The following is a 21,922-nucleotide window of genomic DNA, read 5'->3' as shown; positions in this document are numbered from 1 at the left end:
AGGCTGGGTTCACACTACGTATATTAGAGGCTGTATTTGTTCCTCATAGCAACCAAAACAAGGAGTGGATTGAAAACACAGAAAGGATCTGTTCACATAATGTTGTAATTGAGTGGATGTCCGCCATATAACGGTAAATAACTTCCATTATTTCAATACAACAGCCGTTGTTTTAAAATAACAGCAAATATTTGCCATTAAATGACGACCATCCACTCAATTACAACATTATGTGAACAGAGCCTTTCTGTGTTTTCAATCCACTCCTTGTTTTGGTTGCTATACAGCCTCAAATATACAGCCTCAAATATGCGTAGTGTAAACATAGCCTAAAACTGCAACTCAAAAACCTATAGTTATAGAAGAACTCCTATTCCTGCAGTGTCATCTGTTTCATCCCAGCTCTGCTGCATTCATACATTTCACAGTTATCTTGGTCATGTGACCTCTGATGTTATTGTTGGTGGACAGTGCCGTAGTGTGACATTGACACTTAGCCCCGCCCCCTCAGTGGCCTCATTGGAATGGGCTGACCTAGAGGCCTAGTACCTGTCCCCTCCACAATAGTCAGATCAGCGGGGACAGGGCCTTTGCTTCTAGGTTGGCCCATTCAGATGATGCCGCTGTGGGGGCAGAGCGTAAAAGCAGATGACATCATGAGGGTGGGGCATACGGCGCCGATGAAGGCAGGGATATGGGACACAACGGCATGAAGCCCCATCCATATGGCACTGTCCACCAACAATAACATGCATTTTTGAGGGAACAGACCACCAAGAAATCCTTTATATTGTAAGATATGAAATGTCCAGAATATAAGCCAGAATAAGTGCTGAGAACTCCTGATATGGATCACTTTATTGATCATGATCATTAATTCCGGCCATAGATAGCGTTATACAACGTTACTTATCAGCTGCTGTATGTCCTGCAGGAAGTGGTGTATTCCTTCTAGTTTGAAACCGTGCTCTCTGCTGCCACCTCTGTCCATGTCAGGAACTGTCCAGAGCAGCAGCAGGAAATACCCAGAGAAAACCTCTCCTGCTCTCCAGAATGGAAAGAGTACATCATTTCCTGCAGGACATACAGGAAGACTGGAGTTTTTCTTTATTTCTATTTTTTTTTATAGAAGTAAATGACAAATCTCTGGCACATTCTGCCACCAATTGATATGAAAGATTAACATTTTGAGTGAACTACCCCTTTAAATACACTGAGGGGAAGATTTATCAAACATGGTGTAAAGTGAAACTGGCTCAGTCGCCCCTAGCAACCAATCAGATTCCACCTTTCATTCCTCACAGACTCTTTGGAAAATGAAAGATGGAATCTGATTGGTTGCTAGGGGCAACTGAGCCAGTTTCACTTTACACCATGTTTGATAAATTTCCCCCTAAGTCTTATGACGCAAAGGGTCCAAAATTCCACGATAAATTGACTTACCGATCGATAAAGTCTCAGCGCTCGCCGGAGGCTATCTTGCAGCTCAGAGGCGATCATTTCACACTGCTCAAAGCTGACGGCTTGTGCTAAAAACAGACAGAGAACTGAATGAATATACTGCTAGATTTTATAATTCCATCACTACTTTATGGTATCTGCACCTAAAAGGTTATCCACGACTGGAAGAACATAGCAGCTTCCTTACAAAAACAGCGCCACCCCTGTCCTCCGGTTGAGCATAGTATCCAAATTCAGCTGCATTCACTTCAATGGAACTGGTCTGTAATACTACACACAACCGGGAGGACAAGAGGGGTGCTGTTTCTGAAAGAAAACAGCTGTGTTATTTCTAAACCTAGTTATCACCTATCAAAGTGGCTCCGAGAATCTAACACAGGGGTGGGGAACCTTGGCTCTTCAGCAGTTGCAAAACTACAACTCCCATCATGCCTGGACAGCCATAGCTGTCCATGCAGCCCCCTCCATTGATTATCATTAGAAGGGGCGGCTGGATGACACAGCAGTCCTCCTAAAGGTGCTCCAACTAAGCGCGGGACTGGCACCGAGGAGGAAGGTAAGACACAGTGTCAGCCTTCTTAACCCCCCGCTGGCTGGAGCATACATTACCTGCTCCGCGCTCCGGCTTCGGGGGCTCCCGGCTGGACATCCTACTCAGCCAATCAGTGCTTTGCCCAGCAGCAGAGCATTGATTGGCTGAACGGCATATCCAGACGCCAAGAGCCCCTGAAGCCGGAGCGTGGAGCAGGGAATGTATGCTTCGGCCAGCGGGGGGTTAAGGAGGCTGTCACTTACATACTGGCAGCAAGAAGTCAATCCCGCTGCGAGTATGTAATCCGATTGAAACTAACAGGGAAGGGATCCGCTGCGGATCCGGTGTGTGTGAGTCTACCCTATAACAGAAAAAAAAGTATATTGAAAATTGCTTGTGATCACAACCCCTGCTGATCTCTTTAAAAAAAAAAAACAAAAAAAAACAATTTTGACATGTCAGAGTTTTGATCGGTTGGATTTGTGTGCGGAGATCTCCACCAATTGCTAGAATGAAGCAGGAGAGGCGCACGTAAACTTTCTATAGAATCCATCTCCGGCAGCAAGAAGATGGGGAGAGAAGCGCTTCGCTAAGTGCTTCTTCCTGGTTTTTTTCCTAGCAATGGGTTGGGGTCTCAGCACCCAGACCCTGACCAATTAATTTCTGTTATGTTTCTATGATGTGGCAAGTGAAGAAGAAGAAGAAATGAGATGCCTCACCATTCTGAGGGTGGCTTATGGAAGGAGACAGGCGTGGACAAGACGAGACAGGCCAGAGACTGGACGAGGATAGATGAGATGGAGATGTAAGGTTACCCACACAAACAGGAGACAGAAAGGGAGACACCACCAAGGGTCGAGCTCTGTGCCCACCTGAGTCCAGAGGAGACGCCGCATCTAGTGAGGGAGATCTAGGCCTAATAGTCTCTACAGGACAAAGCCCCGGGTGATGGTCAGGAGTGTGGCCGATGGTAGAAGCTCTCCCCCTAGGGATAGGCTTGAATCCTTCCAGACTGAAGTCCACGGTGTCTTCAGGTTCATTGATGACCAGGTTTGGTGTCAGAGCTTCCTCGGGGCTCTCCTTAGGAGGACTATCATTGCTCTCCGCTTTCTCACCTCCGCTTGAAGCTTGATTGTCACTCTTGCACGTTAAGTCGGTAAAAGATAGTCTAGGTCTCCAGCTACAGCCAGGTGATCGAGGAGACCTTGGCGATTCCACCTCGATTGAGCTCCGACTTCGGCTAAACGAAAGGAAAGGTCGGTCCGGTAACGGTTTGGCGATGTCTAGCGTCAGATGCGCCCGGTTCTTTGCCTGAAAGGTCTTTGGTAAAGAGCTACTCGCACTGGCTTGCAGGAGAGGTTTGACGATGACGGTATCGTTCAGTGGTGGCGGGTTCTTCTCCACCTCCACAGGAACAGTCACCGCTTCTGGTTCGCAAGTATTTTTAACCTCTGAACCGATGGACGTCTCTTGCGTCTCGCCAATGTTCAAATTGTCCCCGACAGATACACTTCGCGAGATCTTGGCCATGGAGCTCGTCGTTGGGTTCATATAGGATCTACCCTTAGGCTGCTTTACATCCTTGGACTGGAATGGTGACGGGGGGCACTCAGTTTTCATCAGGGTGGCTGGTAAGGTACGGCGGTGTATGGCCTTCTGTTCTTTCTCGGCAGCAGTTTGGGTCTGTGGACGCATTTTGACTGCAACAGATTCCGTACAAAGTTAATCAGTATTGTAATACTTACAGGTAGACGGCAAAAGGGCAGAAGACCGGACAATCGAGCCATGCACTTTCCTATCTTAGTCTGTATTATTAAAGTGGAAGTCACATCTGAGGTAGTTGGGGCATAACCAAGATGGCAGAGGTCTGGCTGCTGGGGCGGATTACAGATAGGGGACCTCATCTTTAGTGGTTCGACATATGGTGTAAATAAAGCAGAGGTGGGCATGCACGGCCCACAGCTGCGTTCTGCAAGGATTTCAGGTTCCCCATTTTCGAGACTGCAGGGGTCCCACCACAAACTGAGGATAGGGCATAAACAACCCCATATGGGAATAATCCTTTAAACAGTCATTGTTCAGTTTGGTAGATCATCTGCTTATTATCAATAATGACCATCATATTGTTAGCTAAGACATTGGTGACGCATCACTTAAAGTGATACTGTCACCTCCCCTTACTCTATGTACTGTTCTCCATACCATCAACAAGCTTAGATGGTGCACATGTGATATATACCTGTAGAACACTCTTTCTGCTCTAAAATTGCTTAAATTTTATTGGTGGACAGTGTCACTTTACAGCAGCTAGGCACTCAACCCGCCTTGGAGATGGAGCCCAGCTGCCATTAAGCCCCGCCTAGGTGACACTGTTTACATAGGAGATGGGGCCCAACTGTCAAGAAGCCCCGCCTGGATGACCGTGTCTATATAGGAGATGGGGCCCAGCTATCATGTAGCCCCCTGCCAAGGTGACACTACATATACATACATATTGGAGACCAGTTGCCGTGAAGCCCTGTCTAGGTGACACTGTATATATAGGAGATGGGGCCCAACAGTAATGAAGCCCCACCTGGATGACACTGTATAAATAGGAGATGGGGCCCAGCTACTGTGAAGCCCCGCCTGGATGAAACTGTATAAATAGGAGATGGGGCCCAGCTACTGTGAAGCCCCACCTGGATGAAACTGTATATATAGGAGATGGGGCCCAGCTGTCATGAAGCCCCACCTGGATGACACTGCCCATATAGGAGGGGGCCCCCGAGTGTCATGAAGCCCCACCTGGATGACACTGCCCATATAGGAGGGGGGCCCCCGAGTGTCATGAAGCCCCACCTAGGTGAAACTGTCCACCGATAAAATGAAGCGATTTTACAGCAGAAAGAAGGCAAAGACAAGTGTTATACAGTTACATAACATGTGCAGCCTCCAAGTCTGTGGATGGTGCAGAGAACATAGGGTAAAGGGGGGGGGGGGGGAAGGTGACAGTATCACTTAAACATTCCGAGTTACCATAAAGCCCGCTCTGCCACGCTCTTACCTTCATGAACAATATCATGAACAGATTGAGTTTTCCGCATGTTTGAGACAACGGGGCTGAACATTGGGCCCATCCTGCTACCCGTCTTCACTTCTGCCGGCTGCTTCCTCTTCCTCTGGTAGGCCGGTCGGAGCGGGCTGGCCATCTCTTGTACCCGGCCACTGATGCCATTGACTGTCGGATACTCAAACGGACTGAGATTAAAGTCTGGGCTGACCTCCTGATCAGACAGATGACAAGAGCTCGGCCCGGGATGGTCTCGACTTTAAAAGGAAGGGGAAAAAAATTGAATACAAAAGTGGGGGGAAAGGGGGGAGAGTATTCACTCTTTACATACTAACCAGAACGCTGGTATCTGCGCCATTGCAAGAAACCTCGATGAGATGCTGGCACATTCGTTCCTCTCTGAGGTCAGAAGTGGTCCGTCTACAAGTGGAAAAACACAACATTAGGATGTATAGAATAGTGATCATGTATACCATATGCTAACATGGCTGGCTGTCCAAACACACGTTCTTAAAGGGGTATTACTATCACATTAAGTGATGGTGCGGCGAGAGACTGCAGATCCCAGGGTCTGAGTGACCCCACTGGATCCTTGCAATATACTATTACTTTAAAAGGGACACCCCCATACACAATTCCCCCCCCCCCCCCCAATAACAATTATATGTGACAAAACACAAATAAAAAAAAGGTGGCTGGTCTTCTCTATATATTTTTAAAGCTTTACTGTAACTTTAGAACTTTTCACATGTCAAAAGTTTAAGTCGTCGAGATGCGGGTGTTCAGACCCCTAGATAGAGTTGGGAGAAGCACTCGTCTGTGCTCTTCGCTCCCCAGCTTAATGCTTTATTCAGTTTACTGCAGGATACAGGCTCCTGGATTAAGGTTGCATTCACGTTTGTAGATTTGCGGACCGGTGGACGGTGAATGCATGCAGTGGATTGTTTCCCAGCTCAGCACGATGTATCAATGCCATGCCAACAGCGGGAAAAACTCTTTCAAAGAGTTTTCCCTGCTTCCGGCATGACATCGATACATCGTGCCAGGTGGGGAAACAATCTATTACATGCATTCATCGTCTGTAGGTCCGCAAAATCTGCGGACGTGTGAGTGCAGCTTAAGTCTATGGACTGCAGTTCCCTCTATGAGGTTGGGTACTTAACGAAAAGTAGAGTTACTTCCAGTGACGGACAGAGCATTTTATGTATTGCTATAAAGTTGTTCTAAAAAGTTAAAATGCCACCAAAACTGAAAACAACAAACTATGTAAGGAGGAATAGAGGTTATACATGTATAATCTATTAAGTAATACAAGGCTTATAATAAAGTAGGTAAACGTATTAGCCATTCCCCATCTCAAAGCCCAATAGAGTGATTAGTATATAGGAGGTTAGTAAGAATGGTTGGTGTACCAGGGATATCACACATTGGCTGTACCTCTCACCAGGCTTATAATAGAGTTCCTTGGTGTATATCTCCCTGTCCTACCTCCCATAGACTTACATTGGGAGTCCTACTGGGTCATATGAACAGGGCCAAGAAGAGAATCCTCTAAAGCCGGCCATACACCTTCAATAACAGATAGCGGAACAATCCTGCGTTTAGCATGGGGATTGGAGGGTTAAGCGTCAGCCAAGAGCTCTGGCTGCGGCTTATCCGTCCCAGAACTAAAGTGTTTGGGCAGAGATTTAACATTACTCCAGACTCCTATCTCCACTGACTATTAGCGGACAGCCGGGCGAGCCCCATACTTATTAAATATAACACCTTATACTGACAACCAAACCTGCTGTGAGCATCTACAGCCGATAAAATTATAAGGTGTATGGGGACCCTTACCCATTCTAGTGATTGGTCAGGGTCTGAACACCCAGTCCGCAACCAATAAAAACTTTTGACCCGTCTCATGAAAAACCTCTCCAAAAAGTTGTGTGTGTCAAAAACTTCATATACCTATAAAAACCCTTCGAGACTCCATATATAAGGGTGGTGGGGTGCAGGGAGCGGACAGTAAGGTGTGCAGGGACATATAGAATAGGGACACGACAACCAACAAGCAAATACTAATAGGGGATAAAGGAAACATAAGGGGGTAACATGGGTCCCCACATCAGTGCACGGGGGAGGGGTCTGGAATTCTCCATCTCTTTAGGGTTAGCGTTATTACGGGTGCTCCAAGTCAAACGTTAGAAAGAGAAGACATTTGTAACCTGGGCCATTGTTTGCCGACAGATTTCCAAAGTGCTGTTTAAGGAACATTTCCTGATCGGGTGTCAGGGGGATATCGGCATCTAGAACCAGGCAGGGGGTCTCCAGCTCCTCAACCTCTGCTTGCTCTTCTAGATCGGACGAGTTCCCATCTACACTTAGGGGCTCCGTACTTTCGGAATCTTCTTGGGACAAGAGGCAAAATAAAAAGAGCACCGTGAGTGACAGGCAATTCAGCGTCGGACGGGAATATGAGAGCTGGAAATGGAGGACTCCAGGGTCTGCATGCATTACTCGTGATACAAAGAAAAAGCACAACAAGATACAACAGGATCAACAATACACACGACTCCATTCAGTACAAGGGGGACAAAACAGTTTGTGTCAATGGAGAGGCCCCTAGGTTTTATGGGAAGTTTGGTTGAGTATGTATTTTAATATATGAGTTTACATTGACATTGCATACAACTCTTCATATGAGGTTCCTTCCTCCAAGTGGGTCTAAAGCAACTACAGATTAGCTACAAATGGTAACTTACAGTTTAACGTATCATGCTCAAAACTGCAGTAATGGGCAGATAAAACATGTGATACCAGTTTCTTAGCTAATGTCTGGTTGCAAAAGTTATAAAATCCTGGTTTCCTTCTAAGCTCAAGTAAGCTGCAGCATGCATGCTTCATCCCTCTGCATGATTGACGCATACAGTTTGGCTTCCAGCGTTAAGCCCTGTATATCCAACATGTAAGGCAAGGAGGCGTGGGGGAGCAGGAGGCGTGCATGCTGCAGCTCAGCCCCGCCTCAATGACACTCGAGCTTAGAAGAAAAAAACTATTTTTATTACTTTTCCAAACAGCAAGTGGTATCTGGAAGACCCTTTTTCTGCTCTTGCTATTAATTTAAATGCATTGGCGAGAGACAATTGTTAAAGACGTGATTAGGTGACAACTCTCTGCTGCAGACTTAGAGCGTCCCATTTATTTAAAAATAAAAACATATCAAAAGTTTTGATCAGTTTGGGACTAAGTGTTCAGACAGCGACCGATCAGGTGAATCAGTGGGGAGACGGCAGTGCTGCTATGCGCTCTTCTCCCCGCTCAGTGTCTGTGTGAGCAGGACAGCTCCATGGACTTCCATACACTTCACGTCCATCCAGGTCACGTGAGCCAGGAGAGAAGACGCTGAGTGCAGAATTCTCCCGATTGATCGTGGTCTGAACACCGCCCTCCTTCCTCCTGTTATTCAATTTAACAGGACTTACTCTAAGTAGTTTTAGGCAGAGCAATGATTTTCATAGCACATGGAGACACGTTGGGTTACAGCAACATGGCGGCCGCCTTCACTGCGCACGTCAAAGTGGACCGAAAATCAATTGTCCAACACAGTCTCATATATATATCATATATATACACACATAATATATATATATATATATATATATATATATATATATATATATATATATATATATATATATACCCATACACTCACCGGCCACTTTATTAGGTACACCTGTCCAACTGCACGTTACCACAATTTCTAATCAGCCAATCACATGGCGGCAACTCAGTGCATTTAGGCATGTAGACATGGTCAAGACAATCTCCTGCAGTTCAAACCGAGCATCAGTATGGGGAAGAAAGGTGATGTGAGGCCTTTGAACGTGGCATGGTTGTTGGTGCCAGAAGGGCTGGTCTGAGTATTTCAGAACCTGCTGATCTACTGGGATTTTCACGCACAACCATCTCTAGGCTTTACAGAGAATGGTCCGAAAAAGAAAAAAAAACATCCAGTGAGCGGCAGTTCTGTGGGTGGAAATGCCTTGTTGAGGTCAGAGGAGAATGGGCAGACTGGTTCCAGCTGATAGAAAGGCAACAGTGACTCAAATAGCCAACCGTTACAACCAAGGTAGGCAGAAGAGCATCTCTGAACGCACAGTACGGCCAACTTTGAGGCAGATGGGCTACAGCAGCAGAAGACCACACCGGGTGCCACTCCGCTCAGCTAAGAACAGGAAACTGAGGCTACAATTTGCACAAGCTCATCGAAATTGGACAGTAGAAGATTGGAAAAACGTTGCCTGGTCTGATGAGTCTCGATTTCTGCTGCGACATTCGGATGGTAGGGTCAGAATTTGGCGTCAACAACATGAAAGCATGGATCCATCCGGCCTTGTATCAACGGTTCAGGCTGGTGGTGGTGGTGTCATGGTGTGGGGAATATTTTCTTGGCACTCTTTGGGCCCCTTGGTACCAATTGAGCATCGTTGCAACGCCACAGCCTACCTGAGTATTGTTGCTGACCATGTCCATCCCTTTATGACCACAATGTACCCAACATCTGATGGCTACTTTCAGCAGGATAATGCGCCATGTCATAAAGCTAGAATCATCTCAGACTGGTTTCTTGAACATGACAATGAGGTCACTGTACTCAAATGGCCTCCACAGTCACCAGATCTCAATCCAATAGAGCATCTTTGGGATGTGGTGGAACGGGAGATTCGCATCATGGATGTGCAGCCGACAAATCTGCGGCAACTGTGTGATGTCATAATGTCAATATGGACCAAAATCTCTGAGGAAGCTTCCAGCACCTTGTTGTATCTATGCCACCAAGAATTGAGGCAGTTCTGAAGGCAAAAGGGGGTCCAACCTGTTACTAGCATGGTGTACCTAATAAAGTGGCCGGTGAGTGTATATAGATCACTGTGTGACTCAGCGGGTCTCAGGACACAAGGGGGGAAATTTATCAAACATGGTGTAACCCCAAACATACCCCTGCTTATGTCCTGATAATAGGGGCCATACATAGGGATGTATGGAGTTATAGCTTAAAGAGACTCTGTCACTAGGTTTGTGCCGTCCTATCTCAGGGCGGCATAAACTAGTGACAGAGAAGCTGAACAGAATGATGTATCACTTACATTGTTCTGTGCAGCTGATACGGAGATCTCCTCCTGAATAACATGGACAATAAATAGTCCTCTCCATTATGTGCATGAGCTCAGTAGTCCTGGATATTCATGAGAAGCAGAAAACTTTGCCCACCAGCTGCTGATTGGCAGTTATCTATCCATGCTGTGCGTAGGCAGTCACCTGTAAATCAGCAGCTGGAGGGCGGGGGGAGGGGTGTGGCAAGAATCCTATTCTCCTGCATATTAGGAGAACGGCTGAACAGAATGATGGAAGTAATACACCAATCAGTTCAGAATTCCGGTCACTAGTTTATGCTGCCCTCATTTAAGGTAGAATAAACCTAGTGACAGATTCCCTTTAAAAGGGATTGTCCTGCACCAATGCAATGCTACACCCCTTCAGGCAATTCAAAGAAAATCCAGCTGAGCCACAAATGTTACTCTGTTATAATTAGTCTTTATTTACCAGGACTGGTATTCTCTTCCTTTGTGCCCAGAACCACTATTTCAGGTTGTGCACTAAAGATAAGTAGCAAAAAAAAAAATACAGCTTCTTACCTTCATTGGGATGTTCTGGACTAGACAGTCGGCTGCTGCTGTAATCCACTGAGCAGGCACTGTCCGGGCTATGCTTCTCTTGTAGGTCACCAGGGTAGTTTCCATGAGGCAAGCCTTTCACCTCAAACTCACTGGTGAATTACAGAATATAGTTATTATACAGTATAGAAAAACATGTAAAAAAACAAAACAAAACACATTTTTGACACGTCTCTCTTGTCTTTCTGTCACTTAGGCCAGGGGTAGGGAACCTTGGCTCTCCAGCTGTATCAAACCTACAACTCCCATCATGCCTGGATAGCCAAAGCTTTAGTTTTAGCTGCCCAAGCATGATGGGAGTTGTAGTTTTGCAACAGCTGGGGAGCCAAGGTTCCCTACCCCTGGCTTAAGGTGTTTGGACCCTGACCCATCAGTAGCGCGAGTGTGAAGACAGCCGCATGCTCCTCTCCCCACTCTGCGACCTAGATGGACCCCACATACTTATACTAAAAGTCTGTGTAGGTCATGTGACAGGAGTGAATGCGCTCTGTGCTGACTTCTCCCGCCTCGTTCTCCTGATCGGTTGCATTCTGAACACTCAGAACGTGACTGATTGATACTTTAGATAGGTCTCAGTCACGTCCAGTGCTCCTTTAGGCTCCGTTTAATCTCCTCCCCTTACCTGCATGAGTCAAGTGTTTGCTCCTCTCCAATTTCAGGATAGAAAACGCACTCCTTGCCGTCCGGTGTATCCAACTCCTGTTTAAAAACCCCATCCTCACATGACATGAGGCGGATAACCCTAGGACGGGCAGGGCCACCAATGGGAATAAATGGTGTCTGAAACAAAGAAATTCAGATTAAAGTATATATAGTTAGGTCCATACACACACACAAAAAAAAATACCCTATGTCATGAGACCAATGTGGTAAGGTGTTAAAAGGGGTACAACAACAAAAAGGTTTTTCTTTCAATTCAACTGGTTTCAGAAACTTATGTAGATTTCAAATTTACTTCTTTTTAAAATTCTCCATCTTTCCATATCTTATCTTATGGAAAGAATACACCATTTCCTGCAGGACATACAGCAGCTGATACGTACAGGAAGATTGGAGATTTTTAAATAGAAGAAAATTAGAAATCTATGTAACTTTCTAAAACCAGTTGATATGAAAGAAAAAAAACCTTTAACATGTAAGTCATCATTAGTGTTGAGCAAACTTCATAAAAGTGTCCAAGATTCGGCAACCTCTCAAAACCTGTACACTCGGCATTTAACTCCCCGCGTCTGGAAGTCACTCTAGAGCATGGGTCTCCAAACTGCGGCCCTCCAGCTGGTGCAAAATTACATTTCCCATCATGCCTGGACAGCCAAATCCAAAGCTTTAGCTGTCCAGGCATGATGGGAGTTGTAGTTTCACAACAGCTGGATGGCCGCAGTTTGGAGACCCATGCTCTAGAGAGTCCTAAAAAACACATCCATAGCCTATATCCATGTATTCCCGGCATTCCTCAGGCTGCCTGCACCTTCTCCAGACGCAGGGGGTTAGATGCTGAGTGTTCGGGTAAGTTGCAGAATCCGGACACTTGAATGAAGTTTGCTGGTCCTCATGTATCGCTTACCAGGTCGGACTGTACGTTGGATTCCAAAAACTTTACACTTTGATCCTCCTGGTGTCCAAGGAGGTCATCACACGGAGAGAAAGATTCCAGCTGACGGAGGTCAAGCATGGACTTCACCGTGAGTTCAATGTTTCCCACGGGCTGAGACCAGCGAACGCGCTGTCTGGGCGTTTTACCTAGCGAGTCAGAACGCTGAGAAATGGCCGTCTCTTTATCCTTAAAACAGGAAAACAAAATATGTCGTTAGAAAGTTTTAAAGTGATAATACAGTCTCACTAAAAGTGGCCGCATCAATGAGGTTCCTTCATCCGCCAACCATTTCCATAGACACGCTGGACTTAGCTGAGAATACAGAATACATGGTCTATATACTTCTAAAACACAAGGATCTGCATGATAAGATATAGTATATACTGTTGATGGGGGGGGGGGGGGGGTCATCTTGGCACTTACCCTTTTCATCTCCCAGAATGTTGCACTTCTTCCAAACGAATTGGCAAGATCATTGTTCTTCTCAGAACCTAAAGCCCAAATAGAAAGAGGATAGAAAATACTATAATAGTAACTACTACTACTTCTAATGTCACCTACAACTATAATCTAAGAGAGATTATCATCATCATCATACCAACCAAGAGTTATTGGGGTGATCCCTGGTGGCTTCTCCCTGCCTCATCAGCCCTGATAGATCTCTCTCTCCCTATGGCGAAACAGGAAGATCTACCAAGGCTGGTGGAGAGAAGCCGCTGGGGTTCACCCTGATTACGTGTGGCTTCGGGCAGCATGAAAGAAACATCAGGATTCCTTTATGAGAGCCACTTTAAGGGCGGCCATACATCCAGCAACCACGAGCAAAACCAGTCTGGGATCTCTGGAGCTAGACTTACACACGTGATAGCCATTGTTTATGGTTGGTCCAGGGCTGACTGGACTATGATCATCTCATAGGTAACTGGATCATTAGAGATCGGAGTTTCCATAAAATAACGAGCAGAAGGCATAACCCACTACTGTGCACCTCATCTATAATCTGCTTTTAAAACCCATCATGAGCTATAGCCTTTATATTAAAGGGAATCTGTCACTAGGTTTATACCGCCTTAAATGAGGGCAGCATAAACTAGTGACAGAAATGCTAAACAGATCAGTTTATTACTTACATCATACTGTTCATCCGTTCTCCTAATATGCAGGAGATTCTTGCCACACCCCTCCCCCCGCCCTCCAGCTGCTGATTGACAGGTGACTGCCTATACACAGCATGGATAGATAACTGCCAATCAGCAGATGCTGGGCAGAGTTTTCTGCTTCTCATGAATATCAAGGACTAGTAAGCACATGCACATAATGGAGACGACTACTTATTGTCCATGTTATTCAGGAGGAGATCTCTGGATCAGCTGCACAGAACAATGTAAGTGATACATCATTCTGTTCAGCTTCTCTGTCACTAGTTTATATGTTACCCTGAGATAGGACGACAGAAAGCTAGATAGCAGCTGAGGTGGCACAGTCTTCACCATATAATCTGATGATTGACAGTCGTCTCAGCACTCGGCACCCACAAATCACAAAACGTGACGCAAGTTTATTAGAACGACAGATTAACCTACATATGAATCCCTCCTTACCCGCCATATCTTCATCACTTCCTTCATCAACGCCATCTTTGTCGCTATCAGATGAGAGCACAGGAGCCGGGCACATCACAGCAATGGTCTCACGTCTACAGCAGAAACAGAAAGAACCTTAATTCTGGGTGTACGGTTGAAGGGGTTGTTCTACAATATTTTTTTTTTACTTATCAGCTGCTGTATGTCCTGCAGGAAGACGTGTATTGTCGCCAATCTGACACCGTGCTCTCTGCGGCCACCTCTGTCCATGTCAGGAACTGTCCAGAGCAGCGGCACATCCCCACAAAAAAAAATTCTCCCCTGCTCTCCAGACTGGAAAGAACACACCACTTCCTGCAGGACATACAGCAGCTGATAAGTACTGGAAGACTGGAGATTTTTTAATAGAAGTAAATTACAAATATCTGGCATCGGTTGATTTAAAAAAAGTGAAAAAAAAAAATTGGTAAACTGCCCCTTTAAATGACTATATGACTGCTTGCCCTTCAGAATACCTGGTACTGGACGTCTTGTGCGGAGTACACTTCTCCCCAGCTTTCTCACGTTGCTTCATTTCGGCCAATCTTTGGCGCATGTTAATAGTCATTTCCGAGCTGAGACGCCAGATGAATATGCAGCTGTAGAAGGAAATAGAAGTTGTAAGCACTTTCTAGTTGATCAGAAGACACCAGGCATAATATGTTCTGCATGGCGTGTTCCTTTAAGACCCAGCTATAAGGAGCAATGTTATTCCCACCTGTCTCCAGACACAGATATCAGATGCTTGCAGTCGTTGGTAAACTTCATTCCTGTCACAATCTCTGAAAGAAATAATGCAGTCAGTATTATTCATGGTCAAGTGTTGTGTGAGCTAAGTGTCAATGTTACTCTACAAACCCTGGGTCCCCACCGATCACTAGATACAGCCAGGAGAAGCGCACAGCTGAGCTTCACTCTCAGTTACGCAGTGTCCTAAGTCGGAGAGCGAAGCGTTCAGCCGGGCACTTCGCCCAGCTCGCTTTGTGAGGGGGAAGGGGGTCCTCTGTACCCAGACTCCAACTGATCCAAAAATTTTAACTTTTTACATGTCTCTGTGACTTGTCAAAAGTTTTTATTGGCAAGTGACCTTCCAAGTGAAAAGTACCTGAATGTCCGAACATGGTGGCCACGCACTCCCCAGTGTAGAAATCAAAGATGGACAGGTTTTTGTCGGAGCAGCTTGTGGCAATATAGAGGCCGGATGGGTCCGTTTGCACCTAGGGAGAGAAAGCGGCATCCGTTATCACAGTGTAACACGTCCGACACTTATTAGATCGGGATAATCACAATAAGGCCCTATTCATACAGCGGTAATCCTGTCCGTAACTGGAGACCCAAAACTACGGACAGGATTCAGAGTTTTATCCATCCCCGTCCGCGTTTGAATGATCCCATTTACTGAAATGGCCCTTTTATGTGGATGCGTTAAAGGGTCCATAGAAATCAGTGGGTACCATACTGTCTGCAAGCACAGAACCTTAATTGTGGACTGTAAAAACCCTGATGTGTGAAAAGGGCCTAAGGGGATACTGGAAGGTAGGGCTGGGCCATATGGTCAAAGTATAAATGATTGATTTAAAAAAAAAATATATATATATATATTGGGGGATGATTCTCGATTTTTCTTCTTTTTTTGCTAAATACACAGAACATTTCTCTCCTTGCAGCGTCAGATGCTGTTTTAATAACGTTTGAGACACTAACAGTGGTCCCACTGTGCCCCCATGTAGTAAAGGAGATCTTCTTTGTGCCTCTATCTAGGTAGGGTGTAGCGTATAGTAGGGTGGAGGTATTTTAGATGAGTGGTGTAGTAGTAGTACAGGTATAGATGAGGGGTGTAGTAGTAGTAGTACAGGTATAGAAGAGGGGTGTGGTAGTAGTAGTACAAGTATAGAAGAGGGGTGTAGTAGTAGTAGTACAGGTATAGATGAGGGGTGTGGTAGTAGTAGTACAGGTACAGATGAGGGGTGTGGTAGTAGTAGTAGTACAGGTATAGATGAGGGGTGTGGTAGTAGTAGTACAGGTATAGATGAGGGGTGTGGTAGTAGTAGTACAGGTATAGATGAGGGGTGTGGTAGTAGTAGTACAGGTATAGATGAGTGGTGTAGTAGTAGTACAGGTATAGATGAGGGGTGTGGTAGTAGTAGTACAGGTATAGAAGAGGGGTGTAGTAGTACAGGTATAGATGAGGGGTGTAGCAGTAGTAGTAGTACAGGTATAGATGAGGGGTGTGGTAGTAGTAGTACAGGTATAGAAGAGGGGTGTAGTAGTACAGGTATAGATGAGGGGTGTGGTAGTAGTAGTACAGGTATAGATGAGGGGTGTGGCAGTAGTAGTACAGATACAGATGAGGGGTGTGGTAGTAATAGTACAGGTATAGATGAGGGGTGTGGTAGTAGTACAGGTATAGAAGAGGGGTGTGGTAGTAGTAGTACAGGTATAGATGAGGGGTGTGGCAGTAGTAGTACAGGTATAGATGAGGTGTGTGGTAGTAGTAGTACAGGTATAGAAGAGAGATGTGGCTTTAGTAGTATAGGTATAGACGAGGGGTGTGGTAGTAGTAGTACAGGTATAGATGAGGGGTGTGGTAGTAGTAGTACAGGTATAGAAGAGGGGGTGTAGTAGTACAGGTATAGATGAGGGGTGTAGTAGTAGTAGTAGTACAGGTACAGATGAGGGGTGTGGTAGTAGTAGTACAGGTATAGAAGAGGGGTGTGGTAGTAGTAGTACAGGTATAGATGAGGGGTGTAGTAGTAGAGGTACAGATGAGGGGTGTGGTAGTACAGGTATAGAAGAGGGGTGTGGTAGTAGTAGTACAGGTATAGATGAGGGGTGTGGTAGTAGTACAGGTATAGAAGAGGGGGTGTAGTAGTACAGGTATAGATGAGTAGATGAGGGGTGTGGTAGTAGTAGTACAGGTATAGAAGAGGGGTGTGGTAGTAGTAGTACAGGTATAGAAGAGGGGTGTGGTAGTAGTAGTACAGGTATAGAAGAGGGGTGTAGTAGTAGTAGTACAGGTATAGATGAGGGGTGTGGTAGTAGTAGTACAGGTATGGAAGAGGGGTGTGGTAGTAGTAGTACAGGTATAGAAGAGGGGTGTGGTAGTAGTACAGGTATAGAATAGGGGTGTAGTAGTAGTACGGGTATAGAAGAGGGGTGTAGTAGTACAGGTATAGAAGAGGGTGTAGTAGTAGTACAGGTACAGATGAGGGGTGTAGTAGTAGCACAGGTATAGATGAGGGGTGTGGTGGTAGTAGTAGTACAGGTATAGAAGAGGGGTGTGGTAGTAGTAGTACAGGTATAGAAGAGGGGTGTGGTAGTAGTAGTACAGGTATAAATGAGGGGTGTAGTAGTAGTAGTACAGGTATAAATGAGGGGTGTAGTAGTACAGGTACAGATGAGAGGTGTGGTAGTAGTACAGGTACAGATGAGGGGTGTGGCAATAGTACAGGTATAGATTAGTGGTGTAGTAGTACAGGAACATATGAGGGGTGACTGGGGCAAACTGGGGCAGGAGGGCACATACCCGGTATACCCCCTCCTCCACCTCTGTCCATGTCAGGAACTGTCCAAAACAGGAGAGGTTTTCTATGGGGATTTGCTGCTGCTCTGGACAGTTCCTGACATGGACAGGGGTGGCAGCAGAGAGCACTGTGTCAGACCGGAGAGAATACACCACTTCCTGCAGGACATACAGCTGCTGATAAGTACTGGAAAACTGGAGATTTTTTTTATAGAAATAAATTAGAAAAATCGCTGGCACCAGTTGATTTAAAGGAAAACATTTTTGGTGAACTACTCCTTTAAAGGGATGTCTGCTTTGGACAATCCCTGGCAATAGACAGGTCGTCCTATGATAAAACGATAGCTGCTGGGACTGAGCAGCTGTATTGGCTGCAAGTGCTTGAATTCCCTGCAGCGCCTCTACAGGAATAAGGTAGCATTACACACTTACAAGTGATGAATAAGTAATGAGAAATTCCACCATAACCCTGATTTACAGCGTCTATAACCGCTTTACACATGCTGTAAAAAAGACCTTTATGTACCAGTAATAAAACCCAACAAAAATCCGGAAAGGAATTACTGTATAGGGTCATGGGTCATATCCAGGCCTAAACTGCCCCATATAAGCGGACCCCTAGGGACCAAGCTGTCAGCATCTATCTATACAATGTACAAGGGAAATGAGACTGAAGCATCTAATGAAAATAAACCTCCACATTTGGAAGCCATAAAATGTGCACCCCCCATGTGATGATTGTATAGATGAGCGCTGCTCTGCATGCAATCCACGGTGGTTAATACCTTCCCTGCAGATGGGAATCCTGTTTGCTGAATGGGCAGTAACGTCAGCAGTAAATAAAACTGATTAACAATCCACCAAGCAAGGAGCCAAAAAATCCATGACCGGCCCAGAAAATCAACTTAACCCCTTCCCGTCTAGTCAGCAGGCAGACTTTATAGGCCAATTTGTGTGGAAACCTTGTAAATCAGGATTTTTATGATGGCCATTTTAAGTGCACAAGGAGGCCCAAGCGTCAATTACATTAAGCAGATTAAATTCTGTGAGAAGGCATTGAGTATGTGTGACTGGTCTGGGACTGACGGGAGGATCTGCAGGACGCCGAGGTCTGGGACTGACAGGAGGATCTGCAGGACGCAGAGTTCTGGGACTGACGGGAGGATCCGCAGGACGCAGAGGTCTGAAACTGACGGGAGGATCTGCAGGACCCAGAGGTCTGGGACTGACGGGAGGATCTGCAGGACGCCGAGGTCTGAAACTGACGGGAGGATCTGCAGGACGCCGAGGTCTGGGACTGACGGGAGGATCTGCAGGACGCCGAGGTCTGGGACTGACGGGAGGATCTGCAGGACGATGAGGTCTGGGACTGACGGGAGGATCTGCAGGACGCCGAGGTCTGGGACTGACAAGAGGATCTGCAGGACGCAGAGGTCTGAAACTGACGGGAGGATCTGCAGGACGCAGAGTTCTGGGACTGACGGGAGGATCTGAAGGACCCTGAGGTCTCAGACAAGTGGGAGGATCTGCAGGACGCTGGATTTTACTTATACTGTTATACAATAATCCAGCATGCTCATTATACATATTTTTTTTTTAATAACGGAGCCAATAGAGGCGCTACTCACTTTGATGAGAGTGCCGTCTTCACTCTGCGACCCCTTGTACAGTTTCTTCTGCTTCCCGCTGCTGATGTTAAATATCCTAAAAGGGCAAAAAGGTGGATTAAGAGGCGGTAACATGACAGGCTCATGACGCCACATTACAATGTATACGTGGATAGAAGAATGGAGTCTATCAGGTTTGGATTGACGCCAGATTGCTATAGTGCCATGCTCGTGTTCTCAGTCACCTCTGACCCCGGTCACTTTGTTCCCAAGGACTCTATCCAGCTTTTCCAGACACGCGGAGTTCAAAAGGCAGCTGGCTGACAATTTGATGGCCAAGTGTAGCAAAACACTTCCCTAGCACTGTGAATTAGCTCATCCCTACATTTTCTCTATAGGTCTTTATTAAAAAGTTTGCTTAGTTTCTCTTCTATAGCTTCTGCAGATGCTTTGTGAGGTTTTCTCTAAATTTGCACCACCTATAGGTTATCCCCCTGTATCTTCACTCCTCTCTATTTACAGCCTGTGTGAGCTGTTATCCAAGGTTTTTCTACTCCCTGTCCACCTTTTGAGCTGGTGTGCGACCTCCCTCCATGCTGTTATTTCTATCTTTCTCTGCAGATATATGCTATCTTTACAGATGTTAAAAGAGAATCCTTTGGCCTTTATAAGAATGGTATGTGCCTGCATCTGTGCTAAATGGGTAAATGAAAGCCTATAGCTACATACAGCATGTGTGCCAGGAGCTTTCCAGTTATTAGTATGAAGTGCATGGGGATTGTTTCTTTTTTTGGTTGGCTTACATTACATAATATTTTGCGCAGAATGATATCCCATTTCAAGTCATGCCTCTATTTCTAGACAACGACCCCTTGTTAAGAGCTGCCTAAAACATATAATAAAGTGGAAGGTCTGGTTAAGTTGAACCAGAATTCTAATCTGTCCCACCTGTGTATTAAAGGGGTATTCTGCTCAAACAACTTTTCATATGTTGCTGTCTATGGTGAAACTAAAATTAATTCCATACTTATGATCTATTCAGTCTCCTTCCCCTAGTTCCGAGCTGCTGCTTTCTGCTCAAGACACAAAAACCTGTGTGCAAACTTTTCTCTCTGTCTCCACCTCCTCTCTCTTTAATTCTGAAACAGTTGATGTAAACAAGTTTGGCAGGCTTTATCTGCAACATTGTAGCATATTTATAGTCCCATTGTTTACATCATCCGTTTCAGAAAGGAGGGGGGAGAAGGGGGACATTGAGAGAAACTCTCATCCAGTTTTTTTGTGTCTTGAGCAGAAAGCAGCAGCTCAGAACTGGGGGAAAGAAGACTCAAATAATAGGTATGGAATAAAATGTTAGTGTCACCATGGGCAGCAACATATCAAAAGTTATGTTTAACACTTAAACATCTGGTACTTAAGTTATCTGGCACTTAAACATCTTATTTAATGCAGAATAAGTTTGGAACAGAGCTGTCAGATATACTGAACATATACATACATACCAAAGTAGCCTATGAAGACTATTGATACCTGATATTACGGTCCTGGCAGCCAATGGCTGCATACTTCAAGCTGGGATCCACATCCATATCATACAAGGTGGTTTTACGCACTATATGGTGTGTGCGAGTAAAATGCACAGATCCTTCCCCAGCCTGAAAGAAAAACTACACATTATTCACATGCATTTAGGACTGTCTATAGCTTTCTAAACTTTGTATAATGGTATCCATCCTCCCGCTCTGTTGGTGACTATATACTATCCATATAACATATAGTCCTGCAGACGGTAGTTGTGCTCTTGTATCTTAACTGTTAAAACAAATGTCATGCCACATAACCACCACTAGAGGGCGACAAGACACCAACCAGATCATGCAGGACTATTGCAATGTATGAGCACCTCTGCGATGACATGCATCAATGCAATACGGTATGTTTCCATATATTCAGTGCGGACTATGCGTCTTCATGGTAACAGACAACAAACTGTGTAGTCTGATACCGCAATCCTATTCTCTTCTATCTGTCCTCTACGTTATTATAAACACTGAATGTAGGGCATGGATTGTCGTCTTTTAATATGGAGTCTGCACAGGAGTTGTATAAAACAAAATGTGCATCTTGCTGGCTTCATTTGTTACTTTAGACCAGGGGTGAAGAACCTTGGCTCTCCAGCTGTTGCAAAACTACAAATCCCATCATGCCTGGACAGCCAAAGCTAAAGCTTTGGCTGTCCAGGCATGATGGGAGTTGTAGTTTTGCAACGGCTGGAGAGCCAAGGCTCCCTACCCCTGCTATAGAAGCATGAAGACAATGAAAAAGAATGGTTGCAAAAGCGACTGCCACCCTCTGATCAATGGGAGTCGTCTCACATGACAACGGGTCCATTTATATGCAGGAAGGAAAACATTTAATATGTCCACAGGCAGAACGTGAGTCATTCTTCTTACAGAGGAGACCTCTTCCTCAGCAGCTTTGAAGTTAGGCTGAGTCACGGAATATAACGCAGTGGAGTCATGTGACTCACTGCCATGCCAGCTGGTCACTATAACAGCACATCCGGGTTCACGAGGCATTTAAAGCGCTGGGACCCATGTGACTCACTGTTTGCATTGGCTCTGTGTGTAACGACACGCTGTATACAAATATATGAACATACCTGCTCAGCTGTGCGGAAGTAAATGCTCTTATCCGCTCCGCAGCTGATCATTCGCATCTTGCCGTCATTGGCTGCAAAGTGAACAGATGCAGGTTGGGATTACATAATCAGCACTACTGATATAGTATGGCGTTTAACCGGTACAATAC

The 21,922-nt window shown here is 45.5% G+C and overlaps 1 protein-coding gene across 8 annotated transcripts in view; it reads right to left on the bottom strand.

Annotated features, from left to right (window-relative positions):
- MAPKBP1 (mitogen-activated protein kinase binding protein 1) overlaps nt 1-21,922 on the bottom strand; it is a 96,220-nt gene that overhangs the window by 1,767 nt on the left and 72,531 nt on the right. For 5 of the 8 annotated variants that reach the window (XM_069950975.1, XM_069950977.1, XM_069950979.1 and 2 more), the window contains 16 exons: nt 21,774-21,844; nt 20,642-20,766; nt 19,133-19,208; nt 15,087-15,198; nt 14,700-14,763; nt 14,458-14,580; nt 13,961-14,055; nt 12,783-12,850; nt 12,330-12,545; nt 11,388-11,545; nt 10,727-10,857; nt 7,256-7,438; nt 5,381-5,465; nt 5,040-5,302; nt 2,866-3,693; nt 1,444-1,529 (listed from right to left, as the gene is read on the bottom strand). In XM_069950975.1, coding sequence (XP_069807076.1) covers nt 1,444-1,529; nt 2,866-3,693; nt 5,040-5,302; nt 5,381-5,465; nt 7,256-7,438; nt 10,727-10,857; nt 11,388-11,545; nt 12,330-12,545; nt 12,783-12,850; nt 13,961-14,055; nt 14,458-14,580; nt 14,700-14,763; nt 15,087-15,198; nt 19,133-19,208; nt 20,642-20,766; nt 21,774-21,844 — 2,684 coding nt within the window. The remainder of the gene's footprint in view (nt 1-1,443; nt 1,530-2,865; nt 3,694-5,039; nt 5,303-5,380; nt 5,466-7,255; nt 7,439-10,726; nt 10,858-11,387; nt 11,546-12,329; nt 12,546-12,782; nt 12,851-13,960; nt 14,056-14,457; nt 14,581-14,699; nt 14,764-15,086; nt 15,199-19,132; nt 19,209-20,641; nt 20,767-21,773; nt 21,845-21,922) is intronic. The other 3 variants (XM_069950980.1, XM_069950973.1, XM_069950978.1) reach the window with 2 other exon arrangements.

The sequence above is a fragment of the Dendropsophus ebraccatus genome, chromosome 13, assembly GCF_027789765.1.
Source record: "Dendropsophus ebraccatus isolate aDenEbr1 chromosome 13, aDenEbr1.pat, whole genome shotgun sequence".
Classification (NCBI taxonomy): Eukaryota; Metazoa; Chordata; class Amphibia; order Anura; family Hylidae; genus Dendropsophus; species Dendropsophus ebraccatus.
Note: the sequence above shows the minus strand (reverse complement) of the source record. Positions and strands in the feature narration are given on the sequence as shown.